The 17,412-nt window shown below is 50.9% G+C and overlaps 1 protein-coding gene across 1 annotated transcript in view; it reads right to left on the bottom strand.

Moving 5' to 3' along the window:
• Positions 1–1,653: 1,653 nt before the first annotated feature.
• NFAT5 (nuclear factor of activated T cells 5) overlaps positions 1,654–17,412 on the bottom strand; it is a 40,561-nt gene continuing 24,802 nt past the window's right edge. The window contains exons 4-13 of the mRNA XM_056862417.1: positions 15,518–15,710; positions 14,159–14,349; positions 12,039–12,211; positions 9,928–10,062; positions 9,735–9,787; positions 8,764–8,896; positions 7,840–7,920; positions 6,317–6,462; positions 2,838–5,214; positions 1,654–1,883 (exon numbers count right to left, since the gene is read on the bottom strand). Coding sequence (XP_056718395.1) covers positions 1,657–1,883; positions 2,838–5,214; positions 6,317–6,462; positions 7,840–7,920; positions 8,764–8,896; positions 9,735–9,787; positions 9,928–10,062; positions 12,039–12,211; positions 14,159–14,349; positions 15,518–15,710 — 3,709 coding nt within the window. The 3' untranslated portion in view covers positions 1,654–1,656. The remainder of the gene's footprint in view (positions 1,884–2,837; positions 5,215–6,316; positions 6,463–7,839; positions 7,921–8,763; positions 8,897–9,734; positions 9,788–9,927; positions 10,063–12,038; positions 12,212–14,158; positions 14,350–15,517; positions 15,711–17,412) is intronic.

The following is a 17,412-nucleotide window of genomic DNA, read 5'->3' as shown; positions in this document are numbered from 1 at the left end:
CCCTGATGTATGAGCATTCCAGGCCTCCCGCTTGGATTTAAGCTTTAGACTTCCTGCCAGCACCAAGTGGGAAAGGGGTTGGGAAGCAGAAACCAGCTTGCCCAGAACTCCCCCCCCACACACATACACACAGCAGCAGGTGGGCTGACCTCAAAAGCTAGATTTCTACAGGCGGCAGCATATTCAACAGGAAAGGTACAGAAAAGTAATTATGAGGAAGGAAACTGCTAATATCCTAATTTAGGCTGCTGAGTCAAGGTGACTCACCTCAGCAAACTCTCTCCCACCTTTCCACCCCAAAAGGGAAGGTTTACAGAGAAGAGGCTCGAAGAGTCAGCTTTTGAGCAGTGCTACTCCATCCTACCAATCCATACCCAAACCCTCAGGAGAGAAGCCCAGAGACCACAGTTAGGGAGGCTCTCTGCCACCTTGCTGGCTGCAATTTCACAGCAGGGACAGATCGGACTCTCTTCTCTTCTTGCTTCGCCTTGTCCAGTGGAAACCATTTGCATTTGCAGCTGCAAACCAGGTGACAAGTTACCGATGGGCAGATCAGACTCTGGAGTAGAAGAAAGAGACACGGCGTCTGTCCCCATGAGCTCCAGTGGCTGTGAAGAAAGGATGGGAAGGGCGGACCGGAGCGCGTTTCCCTTGCCCAGCAGCAACGGCAACTGAACAGCCATGATCTGCGTCCCCCCCAGCAGGGTTCGACACAGGCGGACCGTCCAGCCAGGCCTGGGCACAGCAAAGCGGAGCTCTTCAGCCTCTCTCCGAAGCTCCTGCCCAGCAGCTCAACGTGGGTGCGCTTCCAAAAGAAGAGCAAAGGCTACATTTGGTCTGGGGTCCAGGTGATCCTTTGAGAGGGGGGATTTTACTCCAAACATCCAACATTCCCAAGTCACAAGCGCTGAAGGAATCTTCCAAGTCTGCTTTTCCATCACTGCACTCCTGAAATTACAAGCAGAAGTGTGGGGATGAGAAAGGACAAGTTACAAGCGCCGCAGAGTTTAAACAGTTCCATACCTTTACAGCCCCAACAGTGGCCCCTCCATGCCTAAGACTGGTCGACAATCTTGCACCCGACACCCGCCAGCTACTCTACCTCTCTGTTGCCCAATTTTACTTTGCCTTGGTTTCCTTACTGCAATGCTGTTTTGGGAAGCATCCACACGACACTGCCCTCTACTCATGCTGCTTCTGTCCCCCCCACCCAACACACACACACACCTTGCTGCTGACTTTCCCAAACTTTGTTTGGTATGACCTTTTTGGAATGATCAGTCAAAAGTGCCTTTGGACACTGTGGACCAAATGGCTAAAAGTGAACAAACCGAAATGGAACCCAAACAAGATGGGAATGAGACTGATTGGGAAAGCAGAGATCTTAAAGAACACCGTGCTTCCCTCTTTCAGTGGAGTTCAGCTGGCCTTTACCCTTTGCTGGCAATATTCACAACAAGCCACAAACTGAGAAAGACTCCACGGAGCTGCATTAGGTGCCAAAGGAACAAGGAAAGGCCAAGCGCTAACCAAGTTCAAATTATCTGCTCTCAGGATGGTGACCACACACACAGCTACTTTACCTGAGTAAAACTGGAACCATACTAGCCTGGGCACAGAAACAACCTTGCTCAAATCTCCAACTCACCCCGCCAATCAGAAAGAGCCAGCCATGTTATTGTTCCCCTGGTTCTGAAGAGACACGAGCAGGTCATCGATCTTCTTCATGTTCTGATTGGTGGTCATAGCGGAAGGCAGCTGGGTGCTTTCCGACATTTGCTGAGAGAGGAGCGTTGACTGCTGGGCCTCGCCCTGCGGCTGACTGATAGTGAGCATCTGATCCGATATGGTAGCCGGTCCTGATGTTAAGAGCTGGCCACAGTCTGTTGAGAAATACAAACGGCGGCATTCAAGATAAGAAGCACCCTGTCACTGAGCTCCAGTCTCTCAGGCAAGACCACCAGCTCCTCCGAAGAACATGCCCTAACCCTGGGCATAATCCTCGTCCCTCCCAGTGGCACTCACTCACCAAGGCACTTAGGATCAGGATGCAACTATCCCCCGATGTCAGTGGGAAGAAGTGCAGAATGCATCCCCTCTATGAAACCCACAGGGCTTCCAGCTCACTCTCCTGTGCCGCTCTGTGTATGACCCCTCCATGCATGTGGGCACCCCTGCCTGCCCACAGGAGCCCTTCCTCACCATACCCTGTACCCAAGATCATGCTATAAAAGCACAGACAGCCTACTCCAGAACCCCCTTCTTCCGGAAACTTGGCAGAGGCAGAGTTCACAGATTAAGCTATTCAGAATGAAGTGGAGATCAAGGACTGACACAGAGCAGCCATCTGAAGGACTTTCTGTTGCCAGCGCCATGGAGTGGCAACAGCTGTTTGGTGGTCACCTGGCGGCTTCCACTTTTCCGCTATCCTCAAACAGAGACTGGCATCTGTGCCAAAATGGCTGCTATTCCACAGGTTAGGCCCTTAGGCACACACACGAAGCTGCCTTCTGCTGAATCAGACCATCGGTCCATCAAGGTCGGCATTGTCTGCTCAGACTGGCAGCGGCTCTCCAGGGTCTCAGGTGGAGGTCCTTCACGTTACCTACTGCCTGGTCCTTTTAACTGGAGATGCCAGGGATTGAACCTGGGGCCTTCTGCATACCAAGCAGAGGCCCTACCACTGAGCCACGCAGGCTGTGCGGTGAAAGCTTGGAAGAAATGGCCTGGTACACTTAGATATTAGGTGGTCCCCTTGGCTTGGCCTGTCCAGGTGCAACTGCGCACACGGGAACGGCAAGAGAAGGCAAACCCAGTTCCCGGCCCTCCCTACTTACTGTCTTGGATGCCAAAGAGGAATATCCCAGAGGTCTGCTGGGATGAAGCTGAGGAGCTCTGCAGCTGGCTGAGAGCACTGCCGTGTGCATTATGGAACAGAGACTGCTGCTGCTGGGGGGGTGACGAGGTGCTCTGGATGCCGGCCATGCTGCTCTGGGGGGAGTAGAGGGATGGCTGCTGGAGCTCCTGCTGGCCCATGCTGCTCTGCAAGGCAGACATGGAGGCGGAAGAGATGAAAAGGGTGACTGGCTGCTCCTGAGAGCCGGGTGAGCCTTGGACCAGCTGCATCTGGGGAGGGTTGTGGAACAAGGAGGGCTGCTGCGGTTCGGCTTGGCCAGGGCCGGGACTCTGGCTCTGGAACTGCATGGGCTGCTGCTCCTGATTCATGCTAGTTGGTGGGTGAAAGAGGGACTGGCTCTGCTGCTGCTCCTGGCTAGCCATGGAGGCGGGACTGGCGTTGAACATCATGCTGGACTCCTGAGGGGTCATTGTGCCCAGGGAATTCTGACTGCTGTACCGCATAGCCGCCTGCTGCTGCTGCTCTTGAGATGAGGCGCTGTTCTGAAGGGCCACGAGTGAGTGAGAGGACTGGAACATGGCTCCTTGCTGGCCTGGGGGCACCCCAGAGGAGGGAAGGGAGCCGAGGGACACTTGCGACTGGAACAGGCCCTGCTGGGGGTTCTGGGGCTGCTCTTGGGAAAGCAGAGGGCCCTGCAGGTGGGAGAGCTGAGCCTGCTGCTGCTGCTGCTGTTGCTGGAATGAGGACTGCTGCTCGGCATTTGCAGGAGCCTGCAGCGAAGACATGGCACTCTGGGTGGCAAAGAATGGCATCTGCTCCTCCTGTGTGACAGAGCCACCCATTGAACTCTGGGAGAGGAACATGCCGCTCGGCTGCTGGTCCTGCACAACTGCACTGCTCTGCAGGACTCCCATGTTGCTCTGGGAGTGGAACATTGGAGGCTGCAGCTGCTCAGAGGAAGAGGAAGCACCCTGGCTGTGAAAGAGAGCGCTCTGGGTTTCCTGCGAGATATTCTGGGCGTCTCCAATTGGGCTCTGCGAGTGGAAAAGCTGTGCCTGGGAGTGGGGAGCCTGCTGCAGAAAGCTGCCGGACTGGAGAGACATCATCTCCCCGGTCTGCTGGAACAGGGCCCCCCCTTGCTGCTGCGTCCCATTGCCCTGGACAGCCATCATGTTCTCGGAGGAAGAGAACAAGTTGACTTGAGACTGGCTCTCTCCGCTGTGCTGCATTTGGACCATGGCCTGAAAGACGGTGTTCTGCATCTGCTTGGCCTGGCCAGAGGCCTCTTCGTTCTCAGCGGAGCCCGAAGACTGAAACAAAGTGGAGCCACTGGCAGAGACCTGCTGCTGTGGTGGGGGAGCAGCTTCGTTGCCGGAGACATTGGCTGGAGAGAACAACTCGCACTGCATCTGCATGTCTTCAGAGGCCGACAGCCCACCCATCATGTGGGAAGCCTGCTGGTACACAGGAGGCTGCTGAATGTTCCCGTTTCCTGAAGAGGAGGGGGAGGAGGAGAACAAGTCCGACTGCATCTGGCTAGCGGCCTGGCAGATGCCTTGCTGCATGTCCAGCACCATCGCTGCAGAGGTCTCCATCGCTTGCTGCTGGCTGGACAAAGAGCCCTCGGGCTGCTGGTGGACATTCTCGGTTCTTCCAGAAAGAAGGTCCTCTGCTCTCGAACAGGCTGCCTCCGAGGAGGGAAACATCCCCGAGTTGACACTGTTTTGGATTTGGCTGACCTGTTGGAAAATCTCTACATTGAGCTGATCTTGGACATCCTCACTGTCTGAACCAGAAAATAAAACGGAGGACAGCTGCTGTTGAGCTTCCAGCACTTGTTGGACCAAGTCTACGTTTCCGCTGCTGCCGCTGCCGCCGCCACCACTGCCAGCAGTACTGGGCTGGAAGTTCCCTGCCTGCAGCTGCTGGATGGTGCTTTGCAGCTGACTCACCCCATTCGGCGAGAATATATTTGACGAGATCTGCTGCTGCAGCGCCTGTGCCGACTCCTGCAGGGGAGATTGTTGCTGTGAAGCCTCCGTCAACTGAGACAGCGTCATGACCGTGGGGTCCGGCTGGGCCTCTCTCGAAGAGAACTGAGCTGCCTGCTGCAACAAGGCGTCACTGTTCTGCAGCTGGCCAGGAGCAGAAGCTGCTGGGAAGCTGCCAGGTTGGGCAATGTCCTGTGCTTGGAGGCTGGGCATCACCTCTGGAGTATACACTTTGGGCTGCAGCTGCTGCTGCTGCTCATTCTCCGAAGCTAAATGAGAAGCAGAAGAGGAGAAAGCACCATTTCCTAGAATGGTGGGCAGGCTGCTCTCCAGTGCTGCTGAGGAAGGCCCCACCACGCTGCCTGCCTGAAGTGGGAAACACAGTAGAAAGTTAACACATTAGCATGCTTGACTGGTACCTCAGATTTGGAATCTTCCTCGCTCCCAGTTGAAGGCACAAAGTGTACACGGCTATTCCTGGTTGGTCTTAAGTGATGAAACGGCAGATTTCTACACCAAAGGTGCACGTGAACACAATCAGGCAAAGCACAATCCATCTGTAAAGCTCCCTTGGGGGAAAAGGCTACCCCTTTCACACGCTGCTGCCTGGGCCCAATTCAGGAGGGAACCTAAACTTGTGATCTCATTGATCTTGGTTCTACAGTCTAGGATAATCCAGCAATTTAAGAGCGGCCCTGCTGGATCAGGCCAGTGGTCCAGCATCTGTCCCACCCAGTGGCCAACAAGTTGCCCTGGAGGGCCAACTACGAGGGCACAGAGGCCAAGGCCTTCCCCTGCTTCCTCAACAGGCTTAAGAACTGTTATCTTCAATAACAGTTTCTAGTAATTTACCTGGAGCAGTTAAGCAAACTGGCCCGTGATTCTCTGGATCCCCTCTGGACCCTTTTTAAAAAATCAGCGTGACATTTGCTAATTTCCAGTTATTGAGTCAGAGGCTGATTTTAGTGACAAGTTACATATACTGGTTAGGAGATCAAAAAATTCATATCTGAGTTCTTTAAGAACCTTTGGGTGTATGCCATTTGGATCTGGAGACATCACTCTTCAGTTTGCCTAGTAGTACTAGAATTTAATCTCTTGTCCCCTCAATTTTACCTAACTATTCACTCTGGTACTGAGGCGGGCACGGTGCCCCACATTTTCTGCAGTCACAACCAGCACAAACAATTCATTCGGCTTCTCTGCCACTTCACCATCATCCCCTAACTGATCCTTCTGTCTGTTTGTCAACTTATGGCCCAACCACGCCCCTAGCCAGTTTCCTGCTCTTGATATATTTGAAGAAATGCTTCCTGCTCATCTTTTTTTAGCAATCCACTCCTCAGATTTTCTTTTACCTCGTTTTGTCATCTTACATTTGCCTCATATGCATTTGTTGTTATTACTGTTGTGCACAGTGAGTGTCTGAGAACACAGAGGCACCCTTCAGAGTCCGCACTTCTTGTACCTTAAAGGCTGGAGGAGGCGGTTTCTCGGCTGCAAGTTCCATGGGAGCAGCCTCTTCGCTCTTGACCACGTTGCTTGGCCTGAGTGGGGTTATCAAGGCACTGGGAAGAACGTTGACCTTCTCCAGGTTGCAGACGCTGGTATTCACTGCAGTTAAAAAAAAATACAAAATGAGCTGCCATCCAGGCCACTACTGGGACAGGTAAATATCGTTAAGCTTCCACACCTCCGTACTATCCCACTAAACGACCTGTCGGTAAACCAGCTCTTTTTAGAAAGCATCATGTTTCCACGTGCCTTCTTATACCAAGGGATGTAAAGTAATAATGAGTAAAGGGAAGAAGTAAAGCAGCCACAAGCATTTCCAGGAATCTTTCACTTTGCTATGGAAATAATCCTATGAAGAACACATGGAAGAAAGATGAAAGCCTGCACTCGTGGGCACCAAAGGCTAGCTAGCAAGCAAATGATGAAAACGTTGGCTCTGTGTGCCGGGGTGAAAAAAATAATCCCCGTACTAGAGTGCTGTGGAACACAGGCAGGATGGTGCTGCTGCGGTTGTCTTATTTGTGGGCTTCCTGGAGGCACCTGGACGGCCACTGTGTGAACAGACTGGTGGACTTGATGGACCTTGGTCTGATCCACCATGGCTTTTCTTATGTTCTTAGAGATTATTAGGAAAGGGAATGAAAATAAAACAAGCCAATATTGTAACGCCCTTGAATAGATCTATGGTGAGGACTCATTTGGAACACTCTCTGCAGTTCTGGCTGCTGCATCGTAGAAAAGATATTGCAGAGCTGGAAAAGGTACAGAAGAAGGCAACCAAGACAATCAAGGGGTTGGAGCACCTTTCCTACACAGTAAGGCTAGAGAGGCTGGGACTTCAATGTCCAGGTGGGAAAGAAACCAAGGGAGGCTTATAAAATGATGCACGGAGTGAGGAAAGTGTGGAGACTTTTGTCTTCCTCTCCCTTATTAATACTAGAACTCACGAGCACTCAGTGAAGTTGATGGGCAACAGATTCAGGACAGACAAAAGGAACTAACTCCTTACTCAATGAGCAATTAAACTGTAGGTCTGCTGCCAGTGAACTTCGCAATTGCCACGAGCGCGGAGGGCTTGAAAAGCGGGCTAGGCCAATTCATGGAGGAGGAGAGGTCCATCAGCAGCTGATAGCCACGGTGACTGAAGAGAACCTCCATATCCAAACCTCCGAATACCAGTGCTAGGAGGCAGTATCAGGGGGTTGCCTTGGCCTCTATGCCTTGTTCGCTGACAACTGTATAGGACAGGATGCAGGAATGGATGGACCCCTGGTCTCCTCCAGCCTGGCACCTCTGATGTTCTTAGGAACCAACACCAACGCTACAGGCATTTTGTTGTGGCAGATGGAGAACAAAAAGGATCAAATGGAAATAAGGGTCTGAGTTAGGAGCGGGATGAAACTGTCCCCTGGAGGCCTCCAGGAAGTTGCTGTAAGTTAAAAGTGCTTAGGAACCCATCTGTTACGAAGCAGATACCTTTGAGAGCTTCATCAAAAGAGCAGGGCTGGGCTGGGCTGGCCGTCTCCTGCTTCACGTTCACATTCAGAGCACCAGCTGCTGATGCAAGAACAGACATCACCCACTTGCAGAACAGATATAAAGCAAGATGCTGCCGCCCAAGGTGAAAAGGCATGTTTCAAAAGCCCACCCATCCCCCCCTTCAGAAACCTCCTCCAGAAACCCCCTCCCATAACAAGAACTTGCAAACAGTAAGTAAATGCCAGGGTGTCAAGATTTGGCTTTGACAGCAGGCAAGCCAGGCCCTCAGTCTATTCCCCACACACACCAAAGGGCAGGGCCTCGCCGAAAGCACACCCCAGCTGAGCCACTGCAGGGCAAGGATAAGAGGCGCTGCCAGTGCTGCTGCTTGGGCCTCTGCCAGCTCCTCCCAGAGATTTGTACATTAAAGAGAAGCTTTTCTCCCTCTCCCATAATACCAGAACCCGGGATCATCCACTGAAGCTGAAGGGCGGGAGATTCAGAACAGACAAAAGGAAGTACTTCTTTGCACAGAACGTGGTTAAACTGTGGAACGTGCTACCACAGGGTGTTGTGATGGCTGCCAACTTAGAAGGCTTTAAAAGGGGAGTGGACAAATTTATGGAGGAGGGGGCTGCCAGTGGCTACTGGTCTTGATGGGTATCTACTCCTCCCAGTCCCAGAAGCAGTGTGCTTCTGTGTATCAGCTGCTGGAGAGCACAGGCGGGAGGCTGCTGCTGCAGTTATCCTGCTTGTGGGCTTGCTAGAGGCAGCTGGTTGGCCGCTGTGTGAACAGAATGCTAGGCATGATGGGCCTTTGGTCTGCTCCAGCAGGGCTCTTCTTATGTTCTTAAGGAGAAGAAAGGCTATCCAGAAATACTGGCCAAGGCCTCCTCTACAGAGTCAACCCTTTTTCCATACCTGTGTCTGGAGTGTACGTAAATGGCTGTACGTCATGTGATCTCCCCGCATTGGTCACCACATAGATCCCCACGGAAACAGGTGCGGTTATTTGTTGGTCATGATATGGCGGCACCTTCACTATTACATGATTCTGTACCCAGAAAAAGAGTATCATTTTTTTTAAAATCTAAAGAGCCTTATAGCTGCAACACCAAGACTGAGAATACCCTTGAGAGCTGCCCAGAACAAGTCAAAGGAAACGCACAGAGTCCAGAGGGGAGGGCTCTGTCGAAACGCCTGTTCTCTTCGGCATTCCGATGGCTCATGACACTCACACCAGATCAGAGCTGGCTCCCTGGAGCACCGTCTGCTTCGCCTGCTCTGCCTCTCCCAGCCTTCCCCACCCTTTTCCACTGCACAGCACGTGTGCACACACCACGAGACATCCAGCATGGTGTAGTGACCAGAGTGTCGGACTAGAACTGGGGGAGGCCACCCACCATTTGGCTCGGGGTTCAGGGCAAGCAGGGGCAAGAGCGGGAGAAGGCGCTATGGTAAGGGAGGCGAGAGGAAAGCCAGGCCTTGATGGCAGACTTGGCTGGCACACCAAGCTGCTTGAGGCACTGTGCCCTTTTGCCACAGGGAAGCAGACAGACAGACACACTACCCACTCCTCCAGGAGCAACATCTGGATGGATTCAGAAGCCCCAGAACCAGCATCCAGCCACAGCTTTGTAAGCAACAAAAAGAGAAAAAGGGTCTCAACAATGCAAGAGTCACAGAAGGAGGAGGAGGCAGACGGAAAAAACAGCCAACCACATGAATGGGGCTTTGGGAATAAACAGATCTTATATCTCCAAAACATCTCAAATATGGGGACTTTTTGAGAGCCTTCCAGATATATAATAGGATTCATTTAATCAATTTGCAAAGAATACACTCAGGAGCAAAACCAAACATTTACCCCAAGCACACTAAACAGCCAATACCTGATGAAATAACTCCATGTCAATTTCTGCTTCTGCTTTCCAAGAGTTTTCATCTGTTTGGAAGGGAAGAGGACAGACAAAGCTTATTTGTACGCTGCTCAGGCAGCCATGTGACCCAGCAGATGCCTTGGCTGCCCACGAGCACAACCATGTCCATCTTGCCCCCCACCCTCCATCCGTCTTGGGGACTCACCGGACACATTCTCCTGGAAGATCACTTTAGTTCCCTTCAGAAAGTTCTTGCCAATCAGGAAGACTTCCTCTTCCCCCTTCACAGAACAGCTGTGCAGGCTTTTCTTTAGGATCTCTGGCACACCTGCTGGTTGAGCTGTGAGGTGAAAAGAGAAGCGCCTCAATCAAGAGCAGCGAGACACATCCCCAAGGTTCTCCACAAGGAAAATGAGTGCTTTGGTTCAGCACTGTACATGGAAAAATAGGATATCACTGACCGGTAACCTGCTCTGCTAGAGAATGACACTTTTCAGGCTCAAAACCTGTTTTCATCTACGATAATTCCTCCCTGCAGCTGATATGGACCATAAAAGAACCGCCATTATGACAGCCCTCCCCACTAAATCATACACGCCAAGCAAAATGGCACACAGCCTATTCTCCAGAAACTGCCTAGCGCAAGTTTCAGAAACCAAGCAATTACTACATATGAGCAACAAGGAAAACTTCAAAGTTTGCCTTACAACACCCGTACCTATGGGGTGGGGGATGCTCATTTTCCCTCTGAAATTATGCTTTGGCAGATCTCCAAACACAACTGCACAGGGGTCATATATTTTGCCCAGAAGCATCCTAAGCCCATTCAATTAGCTTGCCTCAAGCCGCTAATAAATAGTTTCTGCTACAGAAGCTGCTTACCTCAAGCCAGAAGCATAATTATCTTATGCAGGAGAACTGCAGGTACAGCATCCTCCTGCTGCGACCACACTCTTCTCCAGAGACTCCAGGAGGTCCCGGGGAGCTGAGACCCTCTCCCCAAAGATGCTGTCTTACACTGGTTTGAGCCTTCCAGTGAACCAGAGTGACATCATTCTATCATCGCTTCTGACAGTGAGAAGCTCCTGGTCCCACTCTTGAGCATTTACTGCGGAGTCTTTGGACTGAGGGCTCTGCCGTTATGGATGAAGGCTACAACCGTATGTATATTTATTGAGAAGCAAGCTTCAGCGAACACAGCAGGGTTTACTTTGAGTAAACCTGCACAGGACCACAGTGTGACTTCTCTGCAAGCTTCTACCAGGGCTGGCCTGACTATACATCAACCCAAGCGGCTGCTGAAGGCTGCCATGCCTCTAGTAGTGCTGTTGAGTTATTGGGCACTCTGAAAGGTGCCATCCCACAGCCTCCGCACAACAGTGCAGAGGACAGATACTATGGTGGGCAGGATGGCGCATGTTAACACCATCAGGTACCTCAGAATCTTCTTCTCTAGAGCAAACTGCAGGGTCGCTTGAACAGAATTCGCAGACTCCAATCACAAGCTGTTTCTGATTTGACAAACCATTGTTAAGCCTCTGTTTACTTATCTATGTTGTCCAGGCCCCTGAAACTGACCAGTGAGAGACAATACATTGACACCACAGTCATCTTTGGAGGCCCTGCTTCAGGTGCCCTCACCTTCTGAGATCAGGTGGGTGGCAACCCAGGAGAGGGCCTTCTCGGTCATGACGCCCAAGCTCTGGAACTCTCTCCCCCCAGGGAGATTGGCCTGTCCCCTTCGGGTATTATATTGCCCCTGCAGGTGAACACTTTGCTGCATTAGGCATTCCCTCAGTGATCCCTCCTTCCTAATCAATGCTTTTATGTTTTGTTATATATTTGAACACTGTTTTTCATTGTTTTTTAAATTGTTAGCCACCCTGGTGGCCCTTCTAAGGACAGACAGGCAGGATACAAATGCTGTAGATATTGTTGTAGGGAAGGGGAAAAAATAGCATTTACAGACCAAATTGCAGGCATAAAACATTGTGTGTGTGTGTGTGTGTGTGTAAAAAACAATAAACTTTACATTAAAAAGCCCTTTACACCATGTTATGAGCACAGGGTCTGAAAAGTCATTCCACTGTGCCTTCTAATAGGATCAAAAATTGATGCCCTTTTCAAAAAATGAATCTTAGTGATCTGTGCAAATTTTTGCCAAGATTTATTCAGTTCCGTGTTTAACGTGTCTGGGCTGCCTCTATTCTACGACCTCAACCTGTGTAGCCAGGCAGAACTGAAAGGGCAAAGCGTTCTTTGCGAAGGCTGGCTGGCACGGCACCGCTTGTCCCCGAGGCCGACTTCTCTACTTACTGCACAGAATTGGGGAAGACGGCATCTGCAGGGTCAGAATGGAGCCATCCTTCCGAGGGATGTTGACGCGGAACACCAGTCTTGCCCGAGTGCTTTTTTTCTTGGAGCCCGCAATGCCTATCCGCGCTTCCACGTCGGCATTCCTCAACTTCAGGATTCCGACGCAGTCGACCCTAGCAGCACAATGGAAGAATCACGTTACTAAGCCCATGGTCTCAAGTCGGACTTGTCATCCTTGCCAACACACGGGCAAGAAGGAAGCTTCCTCTCTCTCCAGCTACAGCTTTGCAATTTGCACCCGGAGCCAAAGAGACATGCAAAACAGCCACCAAAAACCACCTGGTCTCTGTGGGCTGCAACAGCCATCACCAGGGACGCAGCAGCAGCCCTGAGGAGGGAAGATGCAGCTGGAAAGTCCTGCTCATATGAATGCTGGCTGGCCTTGGGGAGGTCACTCCCTTCCAACAACCTACCAGCGGAGTGCAGGGAGAGGGCATGGCAGCCCATGACTTTGCAAATGGACATTAAGAAACCTGTACCTTAGAAGCGGCAGACCCAGAAATCTACTGGCCTAGAACTAGATGACATCTTCCAGTGGAAGAGAGCTTTCCTGCCTCCCGCTTCCCACTCTTCTCGGGGGAACAGGGAAATAGGTTGAAACTGCCCTTCCCTTCTTAGTCTGGATCCAACCCGGTGGCTTCAGCAAACTTAGTTGTTTCCACTCAATGAGCCTCCAAGAATTTCTGCCCTGGAGCATCGGGACATCACTGCGATCAAACCAAAGAACAGCAGAAGGCTCTTAACATATTGCAAATGGCGGATTTCTTTGGAAATGGCTGCAGTGCAAGAGAACATTTCAACTAGACGGAACTGACTTGCACCTGGTAAGGATAAACACAAGAGCCATGACCAGAGAATTTATTTATTTAGACTTGTAGCCCTGCCCTGACCTCCCCAGCAGTAGCCAGGCTCGAACTACTAAACCAAGGCCAAGAATAAGCAGCCTGCTATATGTTGTAACTGCTACTGCCTCTCAAAATTAATCCACCCCATCCCACATACTAAGAGCGACAATATTGGTTATATAAGACCCGCATTCTGCTGATGCAGATGCTCAGGGCCTGAGAGGGCTGTGGACAAAATGCCGACTGCTTCTCTTCTTTCCCTCAGCAGCAGCTCACGAAAAAGCCATCTTCAGAAAAAGCAAAAGGTGGCCAAAGCACTTCAGTTGCACTGCTGATGTCTCGGTTGGGCCTGAAGGGACAGATCTGGCTGAACCGGACAGCAGGTGCTGGAGGGAAAGTCATCTGGGCAGGGCAGCTCTGCTGGCTGAGTGCTCATCACCGCAGCAACCAGTCATGGCTCCAGGACTGCTTTGCATCTCTCTGATGCCTGAAGCAAATGCAGCAAGGCGTCAACACCAACAAGGCCTATTCATCAGTGGACCAGGCTCTCATTACCAAACCAACGTGTCAACTTTCTGGGTCCTTCTCCACCTTCCTCCCACCCAGAAAGATGTGCAGAGTTCCAGTATGACATGCAGGGAGGAGGACAGCTACAGAGAACTGAGAAACACAGGGCTGTTTTGTTTCCAGCACTCCCAAAGAACCTGCAAAAAAAGCTTCCCTTCTAAGGAAAGGTAGAATTGGGCAAAATTCTGTGTGAAACAGAATGCTGGACTAGATGGACTATTGGTCTGAGCCAGCAGGACTTGTCTTATGTTCTTACATACTGCCAAGGGAACACTGCATTTCTCTTAATCACACAGCTAGCAATACTTGTAAAGAGAATGCAGTCTACCGTGTATATTTCTGCACCCTCTTGACTGGCAAGAACTCTGAGGGAACTGCTCGGACGGCGCTTGCAGTTGCTGGTCTTCAACACATCCTCTGAGCTGCACACAAGCAGGGCTGCTGCAGATGCAGGCAGCACAGAAGCTCTTGTTCGCACACAGCACCATGTACAAGAAGATCCCAAAGTTCAATCTCCCCGCATATTCAATATCCCTCAGGTGTATGTGCCTATCAAAATGCCTCACCTGGCACATTACCAGCTAGGATTTTCAAAATTGGGAGTATCTGCAGTACACGGACAAATAATAAAGTGAGAAAATGACTTACGCCAGGGTCATGCTGTTGTTTGGATCCAGGCCCACCTCAATGACAGTGGTGCCCTCAATATCCACTTCTTTGCAAGGTGTGGTGTTTCGACCTGTTACCCTGCAGGCCTGATAGAATCCGTGGGGCTTCACCCGGCCCGAGTCATTCCCTACAAACACCTGCAGGGTCACAGCCTCGTTGTGCCCTTCCAGCTGGAACAAGAGAGTAGGCAGGCAAGAGTGAACAGAAGGAAACAGGCAACACAGCACATTTGCAAAATGCATGTTAGTCTGAGCAGAACACTGACTGGCGTTAGTAGACAGTTATGCATACAAAGGACTACTCTTTCCACTATGAAGAGTTCAACTTATGTTAACCCAACGTAAACTTAGCCAACTGTACACAATACCTCACTTATATTTTCCAGAAGAGGACCAGACAGACAGAAGCCAGTACTCCTATTTCTTAAACTAAAATCCTTTAAGACCTTTGGGAAATGCAACTGTTTGCAGAACTCCAACTTGCAGATGTATTTTTAAGCCTGTAGCCCTGACGCCACCAGGCACAGCCCTCCACCAAGCAGCTGCGTTTTTTAGCAGAATTCTTTAGAAAATCTACATATATCTGACACACTTGTTGAGCTGCAGGTTTTCTCAGGGGTGGGCTGGGTGGAATACCTAGTCGCACAATTCAAATGTTTTTAATCCAAATGTGAACCCGCATCAGATTGTACTCTACAATGCATGCAACAGCCATAAACATGCGAGGCCAACAGGAGCACAGGACAAGCTGCATTACTGGGCTGAAAAGGCTCCCCCCACCCAAGAATTCTGCCCCATGTCCAAACGAAAATAATATTTTACAATGCAAGCTTCACAGTGCCACCGGTAGGCGCAGAGTACTGTTCAGCACTGGCAATTATTGCCTGAGGACTTCTTTATATCTGGGGGATGGGGGGAGAGAGAGAATACGTGTGTGGGTACCCCCCTGCAGCACAACTTGCCTGGTTTCTCTGGCCATTTGCTGCAGTGCTGCACAATGACACCAGTGAGGGGTCTATATTTAACACACCTTCCGCCCACCCAGCAAGAAAGGCTTCCCTGTCTCGGTCGGTGGAGAAACAGCCAGTTCTCTGCCACACTCCAAACAACAAAACAGCCACATCCTTGAGAAACACAGAACTGTGTACACAAGTCCCAGCTCAGTGCCACTTAAAACTCAGAAAGAAAACAGCATGATTCGAGGCCAGCTCTGAGCAAGAGGGGGACGCGGGGGGGGGGGAAGCTCTCGCCTTTACTGCTGCCCGTCAGATTTGGGCACAGGAAGGGCCAAGACATTCGATCCCCCGTTGGCTCTTTCCCTCCCCCCCATAAGCCATACCTTGACCGTGGGGAACCCTTGCTGGGTTCGGTCTTTCACGGAGCCTCGGCTGCCCTCAGTCAGGTAGCGAGCTCGGTGCTGGGTCTCTGGCTGTACCAGTATCTTCAGCTCCTTGCCCTCACTTTTAGAAGGGTACTGACCACACAACATAGGGCTCTTCTTCCCTCCAGTTGCTTTTGCCGTTTCTGGCGTTCTGAGGAGTCAAAACAAACCATTGGTCATGTCACCAGAGGCTTTCCTTCAAAGACAATCAGAGCCCAAAGGGCAGGGCATGAAGCCGGGACACCACTAATCTGCCTACTGAATCACAGAACAGCCCCCTGGTATGGGCAGGGAAGGGGTCTGGCGAAGACACGGGGGTCCTCGCACCCTCCCCATGCCAGAGAGGAAGTCACCGTGCGCACCTAAGGAGATGAGCTGCCATTTCAGGACTGGGGTTGTGTGTGTGTTGAATGGCTATAATCAGAGAAAGGTACACAGCTGCCTAGCCAGCAAGACCAACATAAACCCAGCCAGCTGACAGGAGATGGCGCAACCATCTCACTGCTCCCTGCACCTTTAAGTTTCTTCTTAACTGTGACCAGCTGAAGCAAATACTGGTTATTGAATATTTGCTATTTGGAAACTTTCCTGGATGCCATCTTCAAAAATACTACATTGTCTAAATACGTACTGCCAAGCAGAACTCTCATTTTATCTGTGAACCTCAAAACTTCGTTAACTAAGGTGTGACACAAATCAGCAGTTCTGAAATGGGTACAGCTGAGCCACGGGAACGCCACTCCTTCCACATGCACACATTAAACTGTGACAAGGCTACTCCCACGGGGGGAATGTGGGCCATGCGCCCGTTCTGTGCACCTGCTGGATGCTGCGTATCCCCACTCCAAAGAGACAGCCTGGCCTCCTGTGGGTCACGGTTGTTTTTTTCTCTTTTACCTGCTGGGCACATTCCAGCAAAGCTAAATGCATTTAAGACTTTCTGAAGTCAGTAAGAATTGTATGTGCTTAGCTTGATTGCATCATGCCCATCTTTTCTCCTTAAAATCAATATTAATAAAGGGGGGAAAGGTCATTTTCATCCCAAGCTGAAAAACCAATACTGAGGATTTCATTACATCAGTTCAGATGGAATAATCCAATTTTCTCCATTCCGACATACATTAATCAAAATCCTGCCTAGATGTCAGCACTGCACATTCCGAGTGGCAGCCAAGGTGAAGCCAGCAGTTCTGGCGCCAAGAGGAAAAGCAGCTTCAGGCCTGCTTTGCCTCTGACCTTGCAGCAGTTCAAGCTGACAGATACTTGACAGTGACCCTCTGGGGAAGGGGCTGATTGACTGGCTTTCAGAGCCATCTCTCTCCCGAGCTGGGTACGCCTGCTTTCACAAAGGCTCAGGCTCTGGCCAGCAGGTCACCGGAGAGGCAGCACATACATACATATATATATTTTCTAAGCAAATCTAAATAAGCAAATCTAACTGCACAGTTGGTTCTCTTAATTTGAAGAAACCCTCCAAAGTATGTTCATTCTGGAGATCTTAAGGGACAGGCACTGCCTGTCTCTGCCATCCAGACACCCAGAGTACTAGCAGGGACCAGTGCAAGCTGATGCCCACAAGGGCAGTTTGTACAGCTGGCATGCCTGGCCACCCACACCCAAGACAAGGCCCCAAGGCCAAGGGGGGCACATTTCTTCTGGCACTCCTGGATTCACATTGCAGCATCGGGGCATGGGAAGCCCTCAGCCAGTTCTCATGACTGGACAGTGTGCCAGGATCTCTCAGTGTCTCATGAGTCTATGGTGGGAGCCAGAGGGGCTCAAGAACAGGCCCTTAGCTGAAGCATGAACAGAAGAAATTAAGATTGGTGTGTTTTCACAGCCGTTTCCAGAAC

The sequence above is a fragment of the Euleptes europaea genome, chromosome 17 (genome assembly GCF_029931775.1).
Source record: "Euleptes europaea isolate rEulEur1 chromosome 17, rEulEur1.hap1, whole genome shotgun sequence".
Taxonomy (NCBI): domain Eukaryota; kingdom Metazoa; phylum Chordata; class Lepidosauria; order Squamata; family Sphaerodactylidae; genus Euleptes; species Euleptes europaea.
Note: the sequence above shows the minus strand (reverse complement) of the source record. Positions and strands in the feature narration are given on the sequence as shown.